Consider the following 22,349-nt stretch of genomic DNA (forward strand, 5'->3'; position numbering starts at 1 on the left):
TTCAGCATTGAGACCCAGTGGGATGTAGGCTGCAGAATTAACAGGTGATTGTCCCTCTTGGGCCGGTCCCTACTAGGTTCCTTCCACCCACTAATTGCCCTTGTTGGGTGGCAGACTTCTCAAAATAGAACAGTCTTAAACTGGTCCATCTGCTAACTGAGCTGGAAGTAAAGTGAGGGTCTTTTTGAACAGGATTCTGGGACCTGCAAGTATTGCTTCCAAGCACTGAGTGGGCTCTATACCCTATGGATGGTACACAGCCCTGGTCTCTGTCCTTAGAGTATGCTCAGTGAGGTGGGTAGGAGAGATGGCCAGCCACAAAGGAGCCAAGACTTGTCCAAGAACGCTTGTTGTCCACCAAGTTAGGTTTGGGAGGTACTGGGCATGGAATGAAACACACTGAAATCTACCCTCGTAGGTGTTTGGGGGAAGCATTCAAATAAATATAGCAACAAACTGCTTCTGTTAGCCAAGAGCTCCACCCTACAGACTTCACAAGAAGCCCTAGTTTTGCTAGAAGCCAACCTTACCACCATCTACTTCCTTTCCCAGCTCCTTACTGTACTCCACTCTCCATCCCTCTCTGCCACCACTTCTGCCCTGAGCCATATGCCAACCTAGAAGATCGTCAGTCATTTTTGCTGTCCAACTTGTTCTCCTTAGGCACCACCTAGACGTAGATCTCTCTCCTCCTCTAATTACTGCCCAGTAGATATCTCCCCAAAGGCTCTAACAGTGTGCCACCTGAGGTCCCAGGACAGGTCCTACAGGTGACCTGTCCGAGGAAAAGTGGTCCCAGATAGGTGAGCACTGTGCACCTCTGTGCAGGTGATGGACAGATAAAGGGAGCTTAGGGCAGAGAGAGAAGACAAATAGCTGCATCTCTATTCTTGAGTTTTTATTGCTAATTCTTGACATGACAGGTGTTCTTAAAGAAATGTACCCTTCATCCTACTCCCAACGGATATTTGTTCAAAGCATTCCTCAACCCTTCCATTCACAGCTGCAGTTCCCAGATAAATCAGAGCGCCTGAACTTGACTCACACATGTATCCAATGTGTTTCGGAACAGCCTAAGCAAATACACATGTGTCTCAGTCATATGTGAAATACATCCCAGGAAAGCATCTTAAAAGAATGCAAGAGTAATGATGTTCTATGTTTTGGGGGGAGGGAGGGGGCAATGATTAAATAGCTGTTGTTTTAAATTCTAACGACTCAGTTATTAAGACAAGTTACACACATGACAAACATCAGGGAGGAGATGTGAGAGTCTAATTTAAAGTCATTGACTATGCAAATGGGAAATTTCGAAATATGTAAATGCACCACACTGTGATAAAAAGGAAGGATATGCGGGGCTAATTTCTTCCTGTTAATTCTGCTAAAATAACTCCTTTATTGTTGCGTTCCTGTCACGGCAAGGTCTCTGTGTTGTTGTTGATGAAGGCTTAATGCTCTTTTCCTAGAATGAAGTTTGATTAATTATTTTTTTCTATAAGTTGCCTGCACAGCAAGATAAGTGCAGCATATTCAAATGCAGACGCTTTGAGCATTCTTCATCCCCTCCTCCACCTGAGAGAGATGGCTCCAGTCATCACTCTAGTGTGCTGGAGGGAAAGAGAGTGCCACTCCTGTGCTTTGGGTCTTGTTTGGTTGGTTTTGTTTCTAATTCTACCAATGAGATCAGACTGGGAATGATTTCCACTAGGTCAAGACTTCTTAGAGCCTGGAAGAAAACACACAACTTGACAAGGAAGACTTTCGCTAGCTAAGAGTCTAAACCAGGGCTGGATTCCTAAAATATTAAAGGTGAAGAAAATCTCGGGACAAGTCTGAGCTGGGGGTTTGGAGAGAGAGGAATCCCATATCACCTTAAACTATTATATTACCTGGAATCATCTTCCCCCAGGTTCCACTTAACATTTTTATTCATCTAATTTCTCAGAGCCCTATCATTAAGTGGCATGATGTGTGTGCAGCACAGCACAGAAACTTAGCAAATAAGAAGGGATGTTATTGTTCTCTCTGCTGTGACAAAATCCCTTATAAGAAGCACTCTAAGGAAAGAGAGTCTTTGTTCTGGCTGACAGTTCCAGGGGACACAGTCTATCATGGTAGGGAAGGCAGGGTAACCGAGCTAGAGGTTGGCTGGTCACATTGTATCCACAGCCATGATACAAAGAGTAAACAGGAAGTGGGGAAAGGAAGTGAAACCTCAAAGCCAGGGCAGCATGACCTACTTCCTCTAGCAGGGCTTCACTTCCTAAAGGTTCCACAGCTGTCCTAAACAGTTGGGGATCAAGTGTTTGAACACAAGAACCAGTGGGGGAACCTTTCATATGGAAGCAGCAATAGACACACTCAGTAGCATGACCATGTTGATAACTATGATGACCATACATATAACAACTGGGACCATGCCTCTAACTAGCTTGTACAAGGTAGGCACGGTAATTACAAGAGCTGGTAATTGTCCTGCCTAGAAGTTTTCAAAGTTCATCTGCTTAAGACAGTTATGTTCCCTGAATGAGTACGTTGTAGCCATTTCTGACTGATGAATATGTTGGTTATAAACTCAGTGATTTCAAGAACAGAGTAGGAATAGCTATACCTGGGAACTAAGTGGACATCAGTGGACCAGGCAGTCCGGTGAGGTTAAGCTCTATGTTAGCAGAGCCCTGGATGACCACACCTCTCCATCTCTTAAGCTTTAAATCCAGGTATTTTATATTACTTCGTGTTTCTCGTTTCAGCAACTGTAAATTTTAGGAATTTACTCTTCCGAATTTCTTTATATAGATACAAACTTTTATTTAGACCACTGGTAGGAAACTATGCATATTGCTTTGTGACAAGATCTTTTTATCATATGAGCGAGCTTTCTGTAACAGTAAATAAAAACAGATCTACGTCAGTACTTTAACAGCTACATAAAAGTAACATTATTCTTCTAATTTCATATATAATTCCTCCTTGCCCTTAAAGCCTATGCAAACAGATCAGGACAGGCCTAGGGTCACAGGCACATAGGGATACAGTTTCCCCTCTTTCTTTGCCCATCTCTCCTAAAGCAATACCACGAGAATGAAGCGATTCACCATCACATGTGTTTGTAACCGACTCTCACACACACGAGAGTAGATCGAGGACAATGGCCACCGATGTTCACCTTTGCCAAGCAAAGGCTGGGTCTCCCCTAGTACTAAATCATCTCTATCACAGCTGACCTAAGGGGCCAATTCTGATTTCCCTCTCTCCAGCACAAGGGCTGTGCACCATCCTCAGACCACGGCCACCACAGCAACAGGCTGCACAGGCAGGTAGGCAGACTGGACTCCACAGCAGCCTGAAAGAAGCCACAAAGTTGCCTGCATGCCCTGCTTTCCTTCAAGCTCCCCAGCTTTCCGCAGGAGCCCCTTGTTCACTCACTTCCGGGTGAATATGTTGGGGGCCACTGTCTGCATAGCCACAACTCTTCACGAGTTGCACTCCCTGCTCAGGGGTGAGAAGACATCTCATTGGCTGGTGTGGGATGCCCAAGCCACTCCCATGATGACCTAGATTTTCATCTCTCCTCCACCTGAGGCTTCCAGAAGGCTCGTGGAGCTGTCTCTTTTGAACTAATAAAATGACCCAGAGTCACTGTGTGGGACAAGAAAGGCTCTCGGAATATTCCCCCAGAGTTGATTAGCTTCACCAACTGATACAAAAAAAAAATCAATTAAAAAGCATATGAAGAAATCTCTCCATATTTCTTCCTGATGGTACAAAGCAGTACACAGCGTCTATTCAAGCAGCCAGCGAGCCAGGGACGTGCAGCGAACGACCTTCTAGCTGATTTTGAACAAAGCCTCTGATTACCAGCGAGGGCTGTCATCTGTCTGCTGAATGCAGCGTAAATGAAACACCAATGAATCCCTAACTACCTTTTCATTTTCCACTCCTAACCTAATTTAGAGAGCGTAAATAATTTCACTGTTTGCAGGCCCAGCTGCTCCTGTTCTCCATAGGGGAAACTGAGTAACGACCCCAAAGCTGTCGCCAAGGCCACCAACAGTCTCCAGTTGCACATAGTGAATGTGCATTCAAAATATTGCCAGAAACAGTTGTTCTGCTGTTAGTAATTTATACAATCAGAACCAGTGGTCTTTTATTATTGTTATTATTATTACTGCAATTATTATGGTTTTATTTTGTCATTTGAATCTTTTGATGGTGACATGTCAGTAATTCGCTGTAATTTCCTGCCACCCACAAACCTTTTAAGATTTCTTTCGCTGTGGCTGAGTATAAATTAAGTGACATTATTTCCTGCCTAGCCCAGTGTGTTGGAACAACATTTTACTTTGAAAACACCAGGCTGGAACAAGGCCCTTGGTGCAGCCCTGCCTTCCGCAGCCAGCCCAGCCCACCCGCTCAGGCTGAGCTGTAGACTAGGCATGCATTCCTCCTCCAGAGCAGCCCCGAGCTCCTAAACCCAAGGAACCAGATGGCCCAAGAGCATAGGTAGGGTTATTACACAGTCTCTGTAGAGACTTCCTGGTGGGACGTAAGCGCTCTTTGGCTAATGGCAGAAAACAGTGCTGTAATTTCATATGAGGTGAGCATTCCATGGCCACAGTCCTCTTTTCCAGGATGCTTGGACCACTTGCTCTCAAGCAAAGCCCCTGGAAAGCTTTCAAAACCAGATTTTGTAAAGGGAGAATAAAAACAAGCAATGAAAAGTGGGAAGTAGGTTTTTAAATGACATTTTGCTATGAACACAGAGATTTTTCTTTTTTCGTTTTCCTCCTCTGTTTCCATAACAGAAACCAAATGTAAACTCCATGGGTGGAACCCAGGAGCAATAGATCCTCCAGGGCAGAGAACGGATGGCTAAGGTGGCACTCATGGCAATGCTGTGGCCCTTCACCACTCCGTCTTGGAACAAAGCTTCCTCCAGCGTGGGGTGCTCACCCCATCACAGCATCATGACCATGTGGCAAGTACATTCATTCGGACATTCACTAAACAAAGGGAACACGGTGTCAGGGTTCCTCCCTGATGACCTCTTGGTTCTAGTAGGGGATTGAATAATAGACACTGGGGTAAAACACTTGCAACTCTCCACACATCGTGATGACAGTGGTGATGACTTGGAGCAGGGATTTTAGCCGTTACTCTGATTCAGCCACTCCACAGCTGGGACCCGTCCTGGAACAGATGCGGACTGCTCTAAAATCCTCCTCTCTGACCTCTCAGGGAACAGCCACCAAGTTTATGAAGACCTCTTGTACAGGCTTAGAATCCAGTCTGTTGTACTTCACAGGGAGTGAGCCATCCATGCTCACCACCTGCTGCAAGTGAAGAAGTGAACACAAGCTCCTGGGCATTCAGCTCCACACTCCAGCATCCTGCTCAGGGCTCCGGCCAGGCACAGGGATGAACATGGGGGGGGGGGCATACTGGGGGCATACGTGAGCTCCTCTGTTGAGTGAAGGCCTCCCAAGGCTGACTTCCTCCTACAGTTCTCCAGGAATCAGGGTCCTCATTCTCTCTCTGCCTCTGTCTCTCTCTCTCATACGTGTGTGTGTATGTGTGTGTGTGTGTGTGAGAAAGAGAGAGAGAGAGAGAGAGAGAGAGAGAGAGAGAGAGAGAGAGAGAGAGAAGGGAGGGAGGGAGAGGAGAAGACAAGGATAAATGGAAGGAAGAGGGGAGGAATGGAGGGAGAAAAAGAAATGAGGAGGAGGGAGGAAGGGAGGAAGGGAGGAAGGAAGGAAGGAAGGAAGGGAGGGAGGGAGGGAGGGAGGGAGGGAGGGAGGGAGGAAGGAAGGAAGGAAGGAAGGAAGGAAGGAAGGTCGAGAAAGAGAAGAGCTTTCTTATCTCTCTCTCTCTCTCTCTCTCTCTCTCTCTCTCTCTCTCTCTCTCTCTCTCTCTCTCTGGAAATCTTTAATATCAGAGCAGTAGATTTGGTCTAACCTCTGCCCCTTCCACTCACCTACTTCAGGAGAGGCCCCACTAGGGGAGATTGGTCCAAGTTCATAGTTGGTCTAAGCAGAACCCAGCTTGGCATGGGTGTCGTGCAGATAGCTCATTCACGTGAAAGAGACAGGGGAGGGTCTGGAAGACCCCAAGACTTCTCTGCAGTTCAACTCAAGTATATCTCTCTTTACTCAGGCTTTTTCTGGCCACAAGAAAGAGTTACAGCATATGTCACTCAAGGTTTGGTTGATCTTGACCCCAGAGTGGAGATCTGTGAGTCAAGTAGCAAAGCCTTGGTGAGCACTCTGTAGGTTTTGACACTGGTCAGGTTTAACACTGGAATCAAGAAAACACACAGCACAGCATTAACATGGGTAAGGGTGAATAGGCAGTTAGCCAAAATGGTAAATAAAAAAAGTAAGCAATGAGCATGTATAAAGATGGCTAATGAGTATGCAGCACCTTTAGGAAGAGTAGGCCAAGGTGATTTGGGGACTCAGCGTATGTGCCCAAAAGGCACAGAGAGTGGGACTTTTCGAAGGAGGGGGTGGCCAAGTGTCCCTTTTCCTGCAACGGGGGGATTTCTCCTTCAGAAGAGGGATCTCAAACACTGTGGTTATGACAACACTGAGAAGCTGGGGTTTCCAGAACTCATCTAAACAGCTTGCACCCCCACACAGGAAGCCTAGTATACAGGACGATAAAGAGAAGGGGAGGCTCCCCAAACACGTCAGTCAGAGTGCCTGAGCTCCAGACCTCCCTGTTAGAGGGTGAGGTTTTCCCTGGCCCGGCCCACTCTCAAGCTGTTCTCTCTGATTTGGTGTCATTTGCTTCACACCCCAATAGGAAGCTGGAAGAGACCTACCAGCACCGAGGAAAAGTCACAGAGGACGTGAATCATCACTTCCTGCCTATAGGATGACGAAGGCCAAAGGTCAACTAATGGCCACTGAGGGAGGACAGCGCAAAAACAGTGTCTCACCGATCCCACAGGAAGCAGCCTGGCAACTCAGGCCCAGAGCCTTGATTCTGCGTCAAATACAAGGCCAAATTTCTTTACGGGAGAAGATATTATGTTGTTGCCAGTAACGGTGAAAGGCCTGCACTTGGCCTCAGTATTCAAGAGAACCGCTTGTCTGTAACGCCAGAGAGTGCATTATTCTATAATTATGAAAGCTAAGAGAAACCTATATTCATCATCATGTAAAAATGTTTACAATATGTATTGTTTTTAAATGCTGGCTGCCAACTACTTGGCATTAAACACATTGGACACAGAAATTCCCAAGTGGGTAAAAAAGCTCACACATATTATGAATATTCTACAAGGCTGACTGGCAGCTTCAAGCTCTGGGACTGTGGAGAGCTGAAATGCCCGAGATCCAGAGCCAGAATCACCTTAGACTATCTTTAATCCGCTCAAAGCCACCTCACCTACCTACTGTATATGGTTCACAGCCTTTTAACTACCGGGCAAACCCTTTGTGACTTAACTGAACCCTGCCTCCCACCAACCCCAAATCTAAGAATGTCATCAGACAACAGCGTCCGAGACTACAGTTGAGCTCCACCCACCTGACCGGGTCCACCTGCTGGAGCTACCACAAATAAGTTAGGTAAATGCTGTGGTTAATAACTTCCTCCTTCTGTGACAGTAAGTGTCCACTTAGCTGAGTCTATGCTTAAACATGCTATTTGAAGCAATCCAAATCCATGTTCCTGGGCTGCCTGGGCCACTCATATTTGGCTCATAATAAATGATCTCTTATTCCCCCTGAGTTAATAACTGTGTTTTGTATCAGGGTTTTGGCATCCCATGTGGGGCTCCAAGGACAAGCCTTGGATAACACAATACAGAAAGAATAACAGGATTGGTGTTAGGTACCAGCACGGGCCTTGGTGCCCAAACAACCCTGCTTCCTTGTGTGGATTTTGATGAGTTCTTTCTGTGGCCCAGATAACCAATTTGTTTTGTACAATAGTCCACTGGTTTATTCTGAGATGGCTGTTGGTTATTTTCTGATTTTTTTTTTTTAGAGAATTGTAGTTGTTTAGGAATATCCAGTCAGAGCATGTATCTGAGAACATTCAGCCTTTTCTCCTGTCTTTCCTCAAATAGATAATTGTGTTTTCTGTGCCTTCCCTGTTACAATCTTGCTCATTTTTAGTTAAAAAATAGAACAAGTGCCAGATCATCAAAACACAAAACATCCACATACCTTGTTCCCTCCAGTTCAACATGGTAGAGGTGTCAAGGAAAAGCCCCCGGAATGTGCACTCCCGGGGAGGTTCGAGACAGCAGAGACCCTTCTCAGGTGGGAAGGAAACTCAGCCATAAAGACAGACACGGAATATTCACTCTATATCTCAAATCCCAAGATACAGTGGGAGGAGCTAACCTTGGGGTGGGGGTCAAGGAAGCTACAGCCACAAGCAGCACAGAACCCTGATACCAAACACCATTCCCTTCAGCTAGCACAGAAGGCTGGCATTCTCAGAGAACAAACAAGACACTAAAATGGGAGAGAAATTCAAAGAAGAGGGTCATAGGGGGGGAAATACCAGTTAGTACTTCAGCTGGTTTTGCATTCAGTTAGTATGTTAACTGAACATCCCAGTGCTTTTAAAAATAAGGACTATTTGACATTCTCAAATTCTTTGTTTTTGTTTTATGCATGGATGGATGCATACAAGTGCAGCAGGAATGTGCGTGCGTGCGTGCGTGCGTGCGTGCGTGCGTGCGTGCGTGCGTGTGTGTGTGTGTGTGTGTGTGTGTGTGTGATTCTGGGATGGGGCCTGTCCTTGACCTGGACCTCAGCAGTTAGGTTAGAGCAGCTGGTCAGTGGGCCCCAGGGACCATCCCTTTCTTTGCCTCCCGAGCACTGGGACTTCTACTAAATTTAAAGGAAGGCCCTCACTCCTTAGTCTCACCTAGACTGTGACCCAGCGTCTTCCTCCTTCTCTATCCTTCCCATCTGCCCTCTTTTCCAGTAACCCCAAGTGAGGCAAGTTGTTTCAAAAGCCTCCTTGAAGATAAGCCCTAGTGGGAGAAGCACTACCTACACTCACGGGCAAACCCTGGGCAGAACGCTGCCCCTCTGAGGGTCCCTCACTGGGATTCTCTGAGGAGTGTCACAGAACTCTACTGACAAGATTTTCTGGCTTTTCTCAGAAATGCTCATTCCTAAGGGTGTCCCCTTCCTGCAGACTCACTCTTAAAACTGGGAAAGAAATTACTCTGATCTGTGTAAGTAGAGTTTACCTTTTGTTCTTTTTGTCTTTCATTGGGTCACTCTTTACACAGACACCAAAATGTAAACTGTTTACCTTGCTTTTGCTGAGAGCAGTCTGCTTTATTATAAACATAATATATTATAAATATTATATACCCATTACGTGTTCTTTAATCTGGGCACATGGTAATAATGACTTCATGTCATTGCTCGTGTGTCCTTTTGTCTGCTGGCCCATTAGTCTGTGTCTGATCTAACAGTCTTGTTTGAGACTACAATACAGACATTTCTGGCTTTCACCTAGCTATCTGGGTTTGGATTTGGAGGGCTTTGTTTTCCTCTGCTTCATGTAAGAAAATCAGTGTGTTGTTATCTCAAGCCCATTTCATCTAATGGACAAACTCCCAAGTTAATTATCAAGCTGGTCTGGAAACAAGAAACAGGAAAAAAAAAAAAGAATCTTATTTACGACAGAGTCTCATTAGACAGCCCTGGCTGTCCTGGAATTCACTATGTAGACCAGGCTGGCCTGGAACTCACAGAGACCTACTGCATCTAAGAATGGCTTGGTCCTGGATACCTGACTGACCAGACAAGAGGATGAAGAAATCACAGACACACATACAGAAAAGCTGGGACTGGGCAGACTGTTCTCACACTGATAGATAGAGCTGCTGCGCCCTCTACACAGCATCCTGGAACTTATGACGTGCAGCACACCTGGGAGAGTCAGCTATAGATGTCTGCAGTAGTCTCAGGCTCTGACCACCCAAAAGGAGAAGCCGTGGTCGATGCCTTCTGTACAGTCTGTCAGCGTTTATACACGGACCGGAGGAAGGCTTTCCCAATTCCCATGGGTCTGAGCATTGGCCATTATCAACAATAGGTATTCCCTCAGGACGTCATCCACTGCGTGTTGGGATAAGCTTTTGGTACACTGTGTGAAGATGTGTCTCTGTCCTTCCTCACCTGCCTAAGGAACCTTCTGATTGGGTTAATAAAGAGCTGAACAAACAGTATTTAGGCGGGACTTCCAGGGAGAGATAGAAACTTGGAGAAAGAATCTGAGGCCTGGGAGTTTCGCCAGCCAGACTTAGAGGAAGCTGGATATATAGCACTGAGAAGAGGTAACAAGCCACACGGCAGAACGTAGATTAATATAAATGGGTTAATTTAAGTTTTAAGAGCTAGTTGGGAACAAGCCTAAGCTAAGTCCAAGCTTTCGCAATTAATAAAAAAGTCTCCATGACATTATTCAGGAGCGGTCTAAAGAAAGACCTGAGCCAGGCGGTGGTGGTGCACGCCTTTAATCCCAGCACTTGGGAGGCAGAGCCAGGCGGATCTCTGTGAGTTCAAGGCCAGCCTGGGCTACCAAGTGAGTTCCAGGAAAGGCGCAAAGCTACACAGAGAAACCCTGTCTCGAAAAACCAAAAAAAAAAAAAAAAAAAAAGACCTGTTATAACTGCTTACACATTCACTCAGGTCTTTCTTTGATCCCCACAGAATTCTGCCTGCTTCTGCCTCCCACATGCTGGAATTAAAGGCATATGCCACCATGCCCAGCCACAAAAGAGACATTGTTTAAATCTAAGCAAAACTAACAACAGCAGCAAGGAAAGGTTTTAGAGTTTAGCCAGACAGACACATGGTCTTAATATATTTCATTCTGTCTCTAATCTAGATTCCTAATCACTTGAAGTTGGAAAATTAGTTTTGCTGTGCCTTATGACAAAGCTTTTACAGGAAAGTCATAATAAATTGGCTTATTGGTGGTATATATTGTTTCTGTACATTACACTTATATATAATATTATGTGGTGTGTTCACATTATAAAGTCTCCTCTGGAATGGCTCAATTCAAATTGGTTTATAAAATAAACGAGTGCTCACATAAAATTATCTCAAATTCAGTGACTCCCTTTGGCTGAGGACTAACAGTGTCTGAGGACTCCAGATCCTGAGGACCTGGTGTCTCTCATTCTGGACTCAACATCCACAAAAAGGAAGCAGGAATGCTTGTGAACATTTCCTGCCTTGTGCTTTTCAATTTACTAATTTTTAAATTTAATTTTTATTAATTTTTTGAAAAGTTTGTACAATGTGTTTTGATTACATTCATTCTCTCCCCCCAACTGATCCTAGATCCAACCTGTTTCCCTACCTACCCCCCCAACCTGGTGTTTTCTTTTTTTCCTTCTTTCTTGCGTCCTTCCTTCCTTCCTTCCTTTCCTTTTCTTTCTTTCCTTTCTTCCTTCCTTTCTCTTTCTCTCTCTTCCTTCCTTCCTTTCTTTCTTTTTCTCTCTTCCTCCCCTTCTTTCTTCTTCCCTTTTACCGATTGTGTACAGTTTGTACTATTTCTATTTTCTAGGACGTGTGGCCTCTACTGAAACAATTTAGAAATTATCGACAAAATTGTGCATTTCATCCCTAACTTAAAATGGACAGTATTTGGAAACTATGTCCCATCAGTAGTCTCAACACCTGTAAGGACGAGTTTTGAAGCCAGAAATATTCATTCTATCCCATAACAATTAATCACTCCTGGCTCCTGCTGCCACTAGAGTCTGTGTTAGCTGTCCTCAGCTTCCTGTGTCTGCAGTGTATATATTTACATGGCAGTGTAGGTGCATTTTATAATCATACATATGTAGACACACATCAGTCAAGAAACGGCTAAAGAAAGTTGCTTTAATAGTACCCTCTGGCTTCTTGGAAGACCGGCGCAAATCTCTTCTGGAAGGGAAAGAAATTCATTTTTTTTTTGAGAAGGTAAATGTTTATTAAATGCAAATGCTGATATCTGTTACCTAGGAAAAGTGACTCACGGCATGTGGAATTTCTAGATAAAAAGCTTTCAAGTCCGAGGTTTCTCCAGATAAGCTTCTATCTGGGAACTGGCGCGTGAATGCGCTGAAATTGAATTACTGTACAACAGCAATTACTTAGCACAGCACAGCTATAATAGGAATCAGTTCCACAGCGAACAGCGGGTAGCTGGAGGAAGGAGACCTGAACACAAAGTCTAGTCTCCTTTAGTTCCTCCAAGAAGCGAGCGTGCATTCTTAAGCAAAACACTTTTCAAGTGCCCAATTTCTCATTTTACCAACGGAAATCAGAAAGCAAGAGCAAGGGGGTTAGGCTTATTTACAGCGACATGCTGCCAGTGGTTGGGGGAATTCATTAAATATCTCATTGAAGGTTTGAAAACAAACTCTTCGTGTCGTGAGTGTAGTTACAACTTGTGTCCTATGTCTCCTCCCTGTCCTCCTTGAAGTTCATTTTGTCAGATACTACAGACTATTCCAATAGTCAATTAAGTATTTAGTTCTGCTTGATAGTCTACCAAAATAGGCACTACCTTTTCATGCTTCCCTACCCCTCTCTCCTGGAGATGTGTTTAAGTTCATGGGTGTCTAAGCTCTGTAGGACTCAGCGCAAAGCCCATCCTAACCTTTGCAGCAACCAGGACCCCTGAGGAAATGGGGGAAGGGGCTACAAGTCTGCCCAAATCTAGCCGGTAAAGGTGGAGTGTCTCTGCATGACCCAAGGCAAAAGTCATTCTACAGATGCCACATTTCAGAAATGAGGGCGTACCGAAGAATCACAAGTTCTCCACAGTGGCTCTGCCTACTCAGAGTTCCCTAGAGCTAGAGCAGATGCCTCCAGGTGACTGACAGTTTTGGCTGCTCCCAGTGAAGGGCCAGATCTGAAAGACAAAGGCTGCCTGCCCACATAACCAAGACCAGGTAATAGCCTATCCATCGCCTTCCTCCTCTGCTCAAATCAGGGTGCTTTTCTTGCCATCAGCCGCTCAGCAATGCCAAATTTGCCTTCTGTCAACATCTCAAATAAGTTCTGACTTATGTCACAGACAAGCAGTCCAGGTGTCACTTAGAATGGCCCAGTGAGAGTGCCACTGGCAGGAGACAGGTGCATATTATTTCTGCTAAATCTGGAATTTGGAAAAGCTCCTTGAGATGCTAATAAACTAAAAACAATTTGATTCCACTTCTTGACCCTTCAAAGGAAGTGGAAACTTGATATAAACTGCTCAGCAACACCCACTGAGGGCTGGATAACATGTACATATTTGAATAGAGAAATAGAGAGATTATGCCTAACCCATGACTGCTATATACAAAAGAAAGCGGCGGTCTTGCTCCTTCAAACAACCTGGAGCTAGCCTTTGAGCGGATTCACAAAAATTATTCAAACTACCCATGGCATGAAAATTTGCTATAAAATAGAGTTAAGAGAAGCTGTCATAATGATGGCACCATTATGTTAATGGCAATTATGGAGGCTAAGGTTATTTATAATTTGCTAGTCCGGAAAAAAAAAAAGTTGCATGTAGTCCATTACCAGCTGTATGACAGAGGTTATATAATGGGCAGGCCACTTTAGGTTTCACATTTACCTCAGACATCTGACGGGCAGAAAATAGGACTTTCTATGATAGGATAATTGCACAGTGGAGAAGAATTCAAATCGGGCCCAAGCATGATAAAATCACTCTGATTCAACTAATCACTGGGAAAAATGATGGAGGAGAATGATGAAATCAAGCCAGAGAGACAGAGAGAAAGAACAATATTGTTCAACAGCCCGGAGATGACAGGCTGTGTGTGTTAAAGGGCTGGTTTACTGGAGTCCGGTCTCCCCAATTCTAATGGGATCTACCGACGAAAGCCAAAGGCAGCCTACGGCTCCAGACAGCTTCAAGGCACTCCACATATGCCAATGTAGTTTGAATAGTCATTGTCTCTTGCAAGCCAGGTTTTCCTTGTATGTGTTCTTAAGTCACAAGGATGAATGATATGGGACAAAGAAGCATAAATGGAGGACCCCAGGACTCTGGTTTGATGTAAATTACTAGAGGTGAGGCAGGGGAGTTGGGGAAATGATAGCCCTAAAAAATGTTCTGTTTCCGGCCCATTGTCCACCTCATGAGATTCCTGGCAAAAGAGCATCCTCCTTTCGGATTGGACCATTCTAGTGAAGTACTGAAAGGGGTGGTCCAATGCAAACTGGAGATCTTTGGCCCCTCCAATGCTCACAGACCCCAAAAGGAAGCTTCCTGTTGAGGAAGCAAAGTGTCATTAAAATATGAAGAATCCCAGTCATGACTTCCTTGGCTCCAACATAAGCCAGCAGTTCATCCCAGATGCCCTGTGGCTTTTAATAGCTGCCAACAGAGGGGCATGGGTCACAAGGGGGACTGAGCCAATCTCAACTGTCTCCAGATAAAACCACTGGAAGCTAAAACTTAGTGGAAAAACACTGCCTAGGAGGCATGAAGTCCTGGATCAGTAGAACAATAAAAATAAAAAGCCCATGGGTGAGAACCATAGAGGTCTGGATGCAGTTCTCAAGTTGCAGCAGCATCCAGTTTATGTACACAGGGTCTGTATGTGTATTTTAAAATACGGAAAACATGCATTTCAGAGTGTGCAGACTGGCCATATCCTGGGAACATTTCAATTCAAACAGGGCAATTTCTTTTTTCTTCTCAAAGAAATAGTGCCAACCACATCAAATGTTTTGGTTTTTTTTTTGTTTTGTTTTGTTTTTTTTTTTTTGAATGTCACTAATTTAAAGCAAAGTGCTTTCAAAATAGGCAATACCGAGAGGCTGAAGCCAGCTCCTGCTTCCTCAGGTCCCTATCCAGGTGCTTCCTGCAGCCCCGGGACTCCTCTATCACATGCTCACAAGATGGAAAATCCTTATCCAGAAGTGCATGGCATGCTTTGTTTGTCAGGCATCAGACATTGCAGGGACATGAAGCACAGCTGTACTCTTTCCTTGAGGATGCCAAAATTAAAAACCCCACTGAGTCCTGGAGTGTGAGCTGGGCAAATGACTTCACCACAGCTCAGCCTCTTTACTCGTTTCTAGGACAATGATAACTCCTGGAGCTGACGTGTATCTAAATGGCATAAACTCCTAACTCAGGGCCAGGTACATCCTGAGCTCAGTAAACCCAGAAGCATGTATTCTGCATGGCTCCAAGGAGGTATGAGAGGAAAAGAGATCCACGGGGCTACTCAGCTGTCCTCAGCAGTTTTCCACCTTGGAGCAGGACAGAAATCCCAGTAAGAATGTCTACAGCCCATGTTGCATACACTGCAAAGGGTTAAGGTCCTGGCTAGGGTTCTTCTGCCAAGGAGCACCCTACATGTGCACCCCCTCAAGTGCCCCAAGTCCCTGACTCCAGGCCTTTCTTGCCTATCAACTGCACAGACAGAAAGAATGGCTATTTATTTTCTTTTCTTCCCTAAGACTCTGTGATTTGCAAAGAGACGCAAAGGAAAACAATATTTCTTCACCCAAACTGATACTGTTGTTTAAAATAGAATGAAAATGATCCAGGTGTGGCGACACACCTGTAATCCCAGAACTTGGGAGCCTGGAGCAGAGGATCACGTGAGCTCAAGGCCTCCCAGAGAGTCTTGACTACACAGTCAGACCTAATATCAAAAATATAATAACCATATAACAACAAACAAAACCAACTCTTGGGAAGGCTAGCTCAGCAGATAAACTCACTTGTTGCATCTGGCCATCTGAATTGATACCTAGGATCCATATGGCAAAAGGAAAGAGATGACTGCTGCAAGTTGACCTCTAACCTCCACATGAACAACATGGCACATGTATCCCCTTCCACAAATATGTACACACATACACATAGAACCCTGAAATTAAAAAGTAAAATGATAAAATAAAAACAGATAGATGATAGATAGATAGATAGAATGATAGATAGATAGATAGATAGATAGATAGATAGATAGATAGATAGAATGATTGATAGATAGATAGATAGATAGATAGATAGATAGATAATAGATAGATAGATAGAATGATAGATAGATAGATAGATAGATAGATAGATAGATAGATAGATAGATAGATAGATAGAATGATAGATAGATAGATAGATAGATAGATAGATAGATAGATAGATAGATAGATACTGAAAATATATTATGACTATATATGTATATGTATATATGCAAGGATGACTCAGGAAAAGAGCACTCACATACCACTTGGAGGGCTCTGAACTAATGTAATTTTATGGGAACAAAAATGGTTTTTTTTAAAGCACAAATAACTTTAAAGGTAGGTTCAGAACATTTTAGATGTCTTCCAGTTTGGAACTTCCCATTAAGGAAAACAGTATGTAGTCTAGGATAGTAGGTATGGAGGTGATGACGAATGCAGACTCTGGTGACCTGGAGCACCACACTCAATGTGACTGCAGAGAAGGTATATAGCTTCAACCTCTCCATCTCCCCTTTGTAAACTGCAGATGGTAACAAAAACCTCCATCATGGGCTATGATAAAGACAAGATATGTAAATATTGGCAAAATCCTTAAAGAGATGCCCACCAACTAGATTGCTTGATTTATTATTGATATACATGCAAATTCACTGCAGTAATATTGATTTTAAAACCTGCAAACAATTTAAACGTAAAAATAGGTAAAAACAGAAACAGTGGAATCAATTAATAAACCACCTAAGGAAACCACAAAACACAGTGACATGAGAAATTACCAAATAATGGTTCGAAGAAAGGATAAAAGCTGGATTATAAGGACAACAGGAGCCATAATTTTCAAATTTGAAAAGAAGAAAAATACAAGCACACACATAGAAAGGCAAAGAAAAGAGACTATAGAGAAAGTACACAAGAAAGCAAAAATCATACTTTTCTCTCACAGGGTCACAACTCCAGATGACACTTTCTCTATGTGTGACAGTTGATCTTGATTTTCACAGGATCTAGGATCATCTGGGTGACAAACACCTGGGCTTGTCCGTGAGGAGATTTCAGGATTGACTTAACTGACATGGGATGGTCCACTCCGTATCTAGGTAGCCCCACTCCCTGGGCTACAGTTCTGGACTGAAGAAAACCAACCGAGCCAGTGAGCTGAGCACCAGCCACCCCCTCCCCTCCCCCCTCTCTCTCCTTCCTGACTGCAGGTGCCACGTGACCAGCTACCCCACACATCTGCTGCCAGACTTCTCTACCACACTGGACTATGCCCTCCAACTGTGAGACAAAGTAATCACTCCCTTCAAGATTCTTTCCATACTTGGTCAGCCCAGTGATAAAAGCAACTGATAGAATTTGCTTTGTATTTTTTTTTTCAACATATTCTAAAAGTTCTACCCAAGAAGCCATCCATTTTGTAAACAGAAACTCATCATGATGCTTTAAAATTACTATTCTTTTAAAATATTTATTGTGTTTATGTGTATTTGTGTTTACCTCCATGTGTGTGTGCATCATGGCCACACAAGGCCTGCAAAGTTCAGAAGAAGGTGTGGGATCCTCTGCAAATGGAGTTACAGGCTGTTTGGAGCTATCTTGTGGATGCTCAGAACTAAACCCAGGACCTCTACAAGAGCAGTGAGTACTCTTAACTTCTGAGCCATATCTCCAGCCCTTCATCAGTATTCTTACTTCAGAGTTCTGCTTCTGATGTCTGAATGGCTACCAAGCTGTCATACCCATTAGGGGAAAAAGGAGCCGTACTCAGAAAGATGAATCCAGGCCTGGGGATGTAACTCAGTGGTACAGTGCTTGCTTAGCATGCATGACCCTGGATCCACTCACTAATGCATGTGTCCTCTCAGATGCTTCAGGGCAGTGATGCAAGACAGGTCAAAGGCCACCATGCAGCTCCCAGGGCACTACTGGTATACCATGCTTGTGGCAGAGAACAGAGGCTCTTCAGAGCTCCCATCGGGAAGCTTTCAACAAGAAGCTCATTCACAGCAGCACTTGCCACTCACTGGGCACCTCTTCCTGCAGGGCCTGGGCCAACAGCAAGCTTTGTCATGGTCCCACCTCAGCTGTGAGATGGTCCTGTTCTGCAGATGAGAAATTAAGGCTCACAGAGACTTCTTTCTACCCAGGACAGAGCCTACTGAGTGACAAGGAAGGTTTTAGACCCAGGTCAAGCTCATGCTCATACAAAGACAAAAAATGGATAGAAAAAACTGTTTATTTAGAGACAGAAGTGTGAGATTATCCACCTTGGGCAGAAATACTTGGAGAAAATTTGGTTTGGTAGTTCAGCATGAGAAAAGAAAGTGGTTGTTTCTAACAAAATGCTATTGAGAAGATCATTAAAACTGAAAATCAAGCAAAGTAGACACAGGAATGAAAGACTCTTCAGGATGCAATTTTCCTTGCAACTATATATCAATACAGCTTTAATATAGGATACCACAGCAGTCACATATCCCAAATCATGAACATAAGATACCCTGTTTGGTCAACAGTAAAATACACACACACACACACACACACACACACACACACACACACACACACACACACACACACACATAGACTGCAGTTCCCTTCATATGGCTGATAGGAAATCTCAGTGAGCTATCTGGATCAATACAAACACTGTAATCTCAGTAATGGTCCAGTAAAGCAAGAAGAATATCCAACTTCTTCCAGACTTCATCTGCCCCCCTCCATGTATTCAGTTCCACACAGTGGCAGTCATTTTTTAAAAAAATGTTTTAGAGGTGTACAGTGAGCCCCAGTGTTCCCCTGAGTGATCAGGAGAAGTTAGTGAGAGCATCAGCGTTAGGGACCCATCCTCTGCAGCCCCTATGCTGAAGGCATAACAGCCAAAGAGAAAAGCTGGCATCGGAATCCCATGTGTGAAGAGGGCAACGAGGAACTGCTTTTCTTGGTCACCAGAAAGAAGAAATAAGCAAACAAGAACATTCACGTAGTGGGCAAACTTTGTAAGTTGGGTTCATGACCAACAGTCCAGAAGAGCTAGCCTCCTGTGTGTCTTTGGACAACATATTGTAGACCCTCTAAGACTCACCCGCACTGCCTCAGACTTCTTGTGAAACATTTCCTCCATGTTCTTAGCCAGCTTTTTCACCAGTTGGAGACCATCGATTTCTTCAATAGCAACGTCTTTCTCATACTCTTTGTATTTCTGAAAGAAGAGAGGGCAGTATTAGAGACAAGTGATTCCAAGGTACCACATGTATGATGTCCTCTGATGGATATAAAAATAAAACTTTATCAACGTCATTGTCTGTTGGGAGTTGGAGACAGTAGATTATATTTGACAATCACTAAATCAAACAGAAACATGAAAAGTGCGTCTGGCTCTGACCGGAAGCTGAAGCAGCACCCAGGAAAGGAACACTTGTCAGCTAATCAAAGGCTGTCACATCTAAGGAATGTCCTAAGGGGCCAATATGACTCATGGTTTCCTCATCATCTCAATTTAAGACAGTTTTTTCTTTAAAAATCCATCAAACACTAGAAATCAGATCATCGTGTTAAGCAAAACAAGCCATACTCCAAAAGCCTAATACTGGCCTGCTGGCCTGGGGATATAACTCAGTGGTGGGGTGCTTGCTCAGCATGGATATGGCCCTGGGTCCACTCACTAACGCATGTTTTCTCTCAGATGTGGAGCCTGTGATTTGTTTTGTTTTGTTTCTCTTGGAAGTAAAACATGAAAGCAGAGGTATGTGGGAAGAGAAGAGAGATTAGCAGGAGGGAAGGGTGGACCAAAAGAGAGTGAGAGGATGAATACCATCAAACTGTAGCATCACATGAAAATGTCACAATGGGGCTAAGGAGATAGGTCACTCAGAAAAGTCCTTGCCATGCAAGCACCAGGATTTGAGTTCCATATCTAACACAAATAAATCATAATAATGAAAAAGGAGGAGGAGAAGAGAAAGAGGAAAGGAGGAGAGGAGAAGGAAAAGAGGAGGGGAGGAGGAGAAAGAAGGAGGAGGAGGGAAGAGGAAGAAGGAGGAGAAGGAAGAGGAGGAAGAGGAAGAGGAAAACAGCAGCAACAGCCACCCCCCACCACTGCCACCGCCAGGCAGGGTGGCACACACTTGTAATCCCACCGCTTGGGAGATGAAGACAAATGACTCCCTGAGGCTGGCTGGCCAGCTATCCTACAATGCCTTGCAAGCCCCAGGTCAGTGAATGGCCTTGCCTTAGAGAAGAAAGAACAGAAAACAGAAAGGACAAGGTAGAAGGTGTCTACAGTTTCCTCTGGCTGTGCACACAGGCACATACATGCTCACTTGCTGTCCTGGTGAGCTTCCTGTTGCTGTGATAAACCGCTCAGATCAAAAGGGTGAGAAAGGATTTATTTCAACTTAATTTCCACCTAACAGTACACCATTGAGGGAATCAGGGCAGGAACTGGAGCAGAAATCCAGAAGTAGGAGTTGATGATGCATAGACCATGGAGGATGCTGCTTATTAGCTTGCTTACTCTTCTGCTCAGCTCACTTCCATGTGTAACCTAGGACCACCTACCCAGGGGAGTCACCACAAACAGTGTGCCAGGCTCTACTCTAGCAACTAGCAATCAATAAAATGCCTCACAAACATGCCCAAAGTTCACACTGATGGGGGCAATTCCTCAACCAATGTTCCCTCCTCTCCGCTGTGCCAAGTTGACAACCAAGATAAACCATTACACCTGCACACATATGAACACACCACACACACACACACACACACACACACACACACACACACACACGAAAATATCACAATGAAACCTATTATTTTACGGACTGACCACTCACTAATTTAGAAGGTAATTACATACTATGATAACTAATCTGTTTAAAGAGGCAAATATAAAAGTGGTCCAAAAACTCCAGAAGGTTCCTCAGACATTCTCAGAGGTCCATGGAGGCTTTTTTCCAACAGCATCTCTAGTGAAGCTGGCTTACCTCATGGATATCAACAAATGCAACAGATTGACACCGACACATGTGTGAGAATCCACCTGTCTTTGCTCAGGTCAAACATTAAAGAAATTTGCCAATAAAGGGAGAAATGCATACCAGCTATTGTTCATAAAACACATTACTTACATAACACATTTTTATCTTTTCAACTAGTTTCTCTTTAAATGTCTTAGTTTTAAAATTTAATATGATAAATATCAATAGATATAACACACATGAACAAAAGCTCTGATGGACTTTAGTACTTTGTAAGAAGATAAAAGGATCGTAAGACAAAAGTTGATTTGAATAAAGACTTAATTTTGTTCCCATTGGACAAGAATGCTGTTTCTTATTGAGAATTCCAACAGGAGTTCACAATATTCTTATGCCCATGTGAAAATGGCATCATGATGCTCATGTCCTTATAAAAAGGCTGAGGCACTGAAGTTGTGGGGACTATATGTTGCTTTACTTGAAACCCACCTCAAGCTTCAACTTAGGAAAAACTCCGGGTACATGCTGCAGCTTGGCTCTGGGGTATTGGGAGAGTTATTTTTTAAGTGATAGGTATAAGCACATGGCAGGATAATTCCCAAGGCATAAATATATATCTTCTCTTCACTCCCCCACTTCTACCTTCAAATGTGGGAACTAGAGAGAGGCACCATTTTTCCTGGCCAGCAGAGGCCAGCCTTCTACCCAAGGCTCAGCTACGAAAGTAATATGTGGCCATGTGTCACTCAAAACACATCCTTTTCCAGCTCCAATTTACAAACCCTTTGAGGCAATACAACAGAGCTCTATTTTAGGAGAAGTTGAGAGGGTGGGCATATTTTTCCGGGGGTAAAGCTCTGGCCTCAGATGTGCAGGTTGGACCCCTGGCACCACACAACAAAAAGAAAACCACTTCTGGCTTGAGGACAAAGGTAGAGAGCACAGGGAAATGAGTGAATGTCAGCAAGGATTTCCCAGATTCCTAAGACGTAAGGGAAACCCCTAACAGCCGGCAGTGAGCACGGCCATGGGACCTTGTATTCTACAAGCACCAAATCCCACTCTCCCTCCAACAGCAACACCCACAACCAGACACCAGCAGAGGATGAAGGCAAGAGGAGACACTGTTGCTGGACACTAAAACCTCTGACCTGAACACCAGGACCAACGCGTTCTTAGAATGAAGGTGACTAGGAATATAAATGCTATTCTTAGTCACCTGAGAGTGAAGAAAGGTAGAGATCTGCTGTGATATTTCTGAGTTGCTATGAATGCAAGGGCCTGTGAAATGCCAGGAGTTACAGGTTGATCCTTCTCCCCAATGCCCAAGAGCATATGTAAGGATCACATGAGTTACTCTTGGGGTCTCTCTCTTGAATCTATC

At 44.1% G+C, this 22,349-nt stretch overlaps 1 protein-coding gene across 5 annotated transcripts in view; it reads right to left on the reverse strand.

The window, feature by feature from the left end:
* Positions 1-22,349, reverse strand: part of Cacna2d3 (calcium voltage-gated channel auxiliary subunit alpha2delta 3) — an 854,380-nt gene that overhangs the window by 622,516 nt on the left and 209,515 nt on the right. For all 5 annotated transcript variants that reach the window (XM_076544133.1, XM_076544132.1, XM_076544131.1 and 2 more), the window contains exon 3: positions 19,072-19,188. In XM_076544133.1, coding sequence (XP_076400248.1) covers positions 19,072-19,188 — 117 coding nt within the window. The remainder of the gene's footprint in view (positions 1-19,071; positions 19,189-22,349) is intronic.

The sequence above is a fragment of the Peromyscus maniculatus genome, chromosome 9, assembly GCF_049852395.1.
Source record: "Peromyscus maniculatus bairdii isolate BWxNUB_F1_BW_parent chromosome 9, HU_Pman_BW_mat_3.1, whole genome shotgun sequence".
Taxonomy (NCBI): domain Eukaryota; kingdom Metazoa; phylum Chordata; class Mammalia; order Rodentia; family Cricetidae; genus Peromyscus; species Peromyscus maniculatus.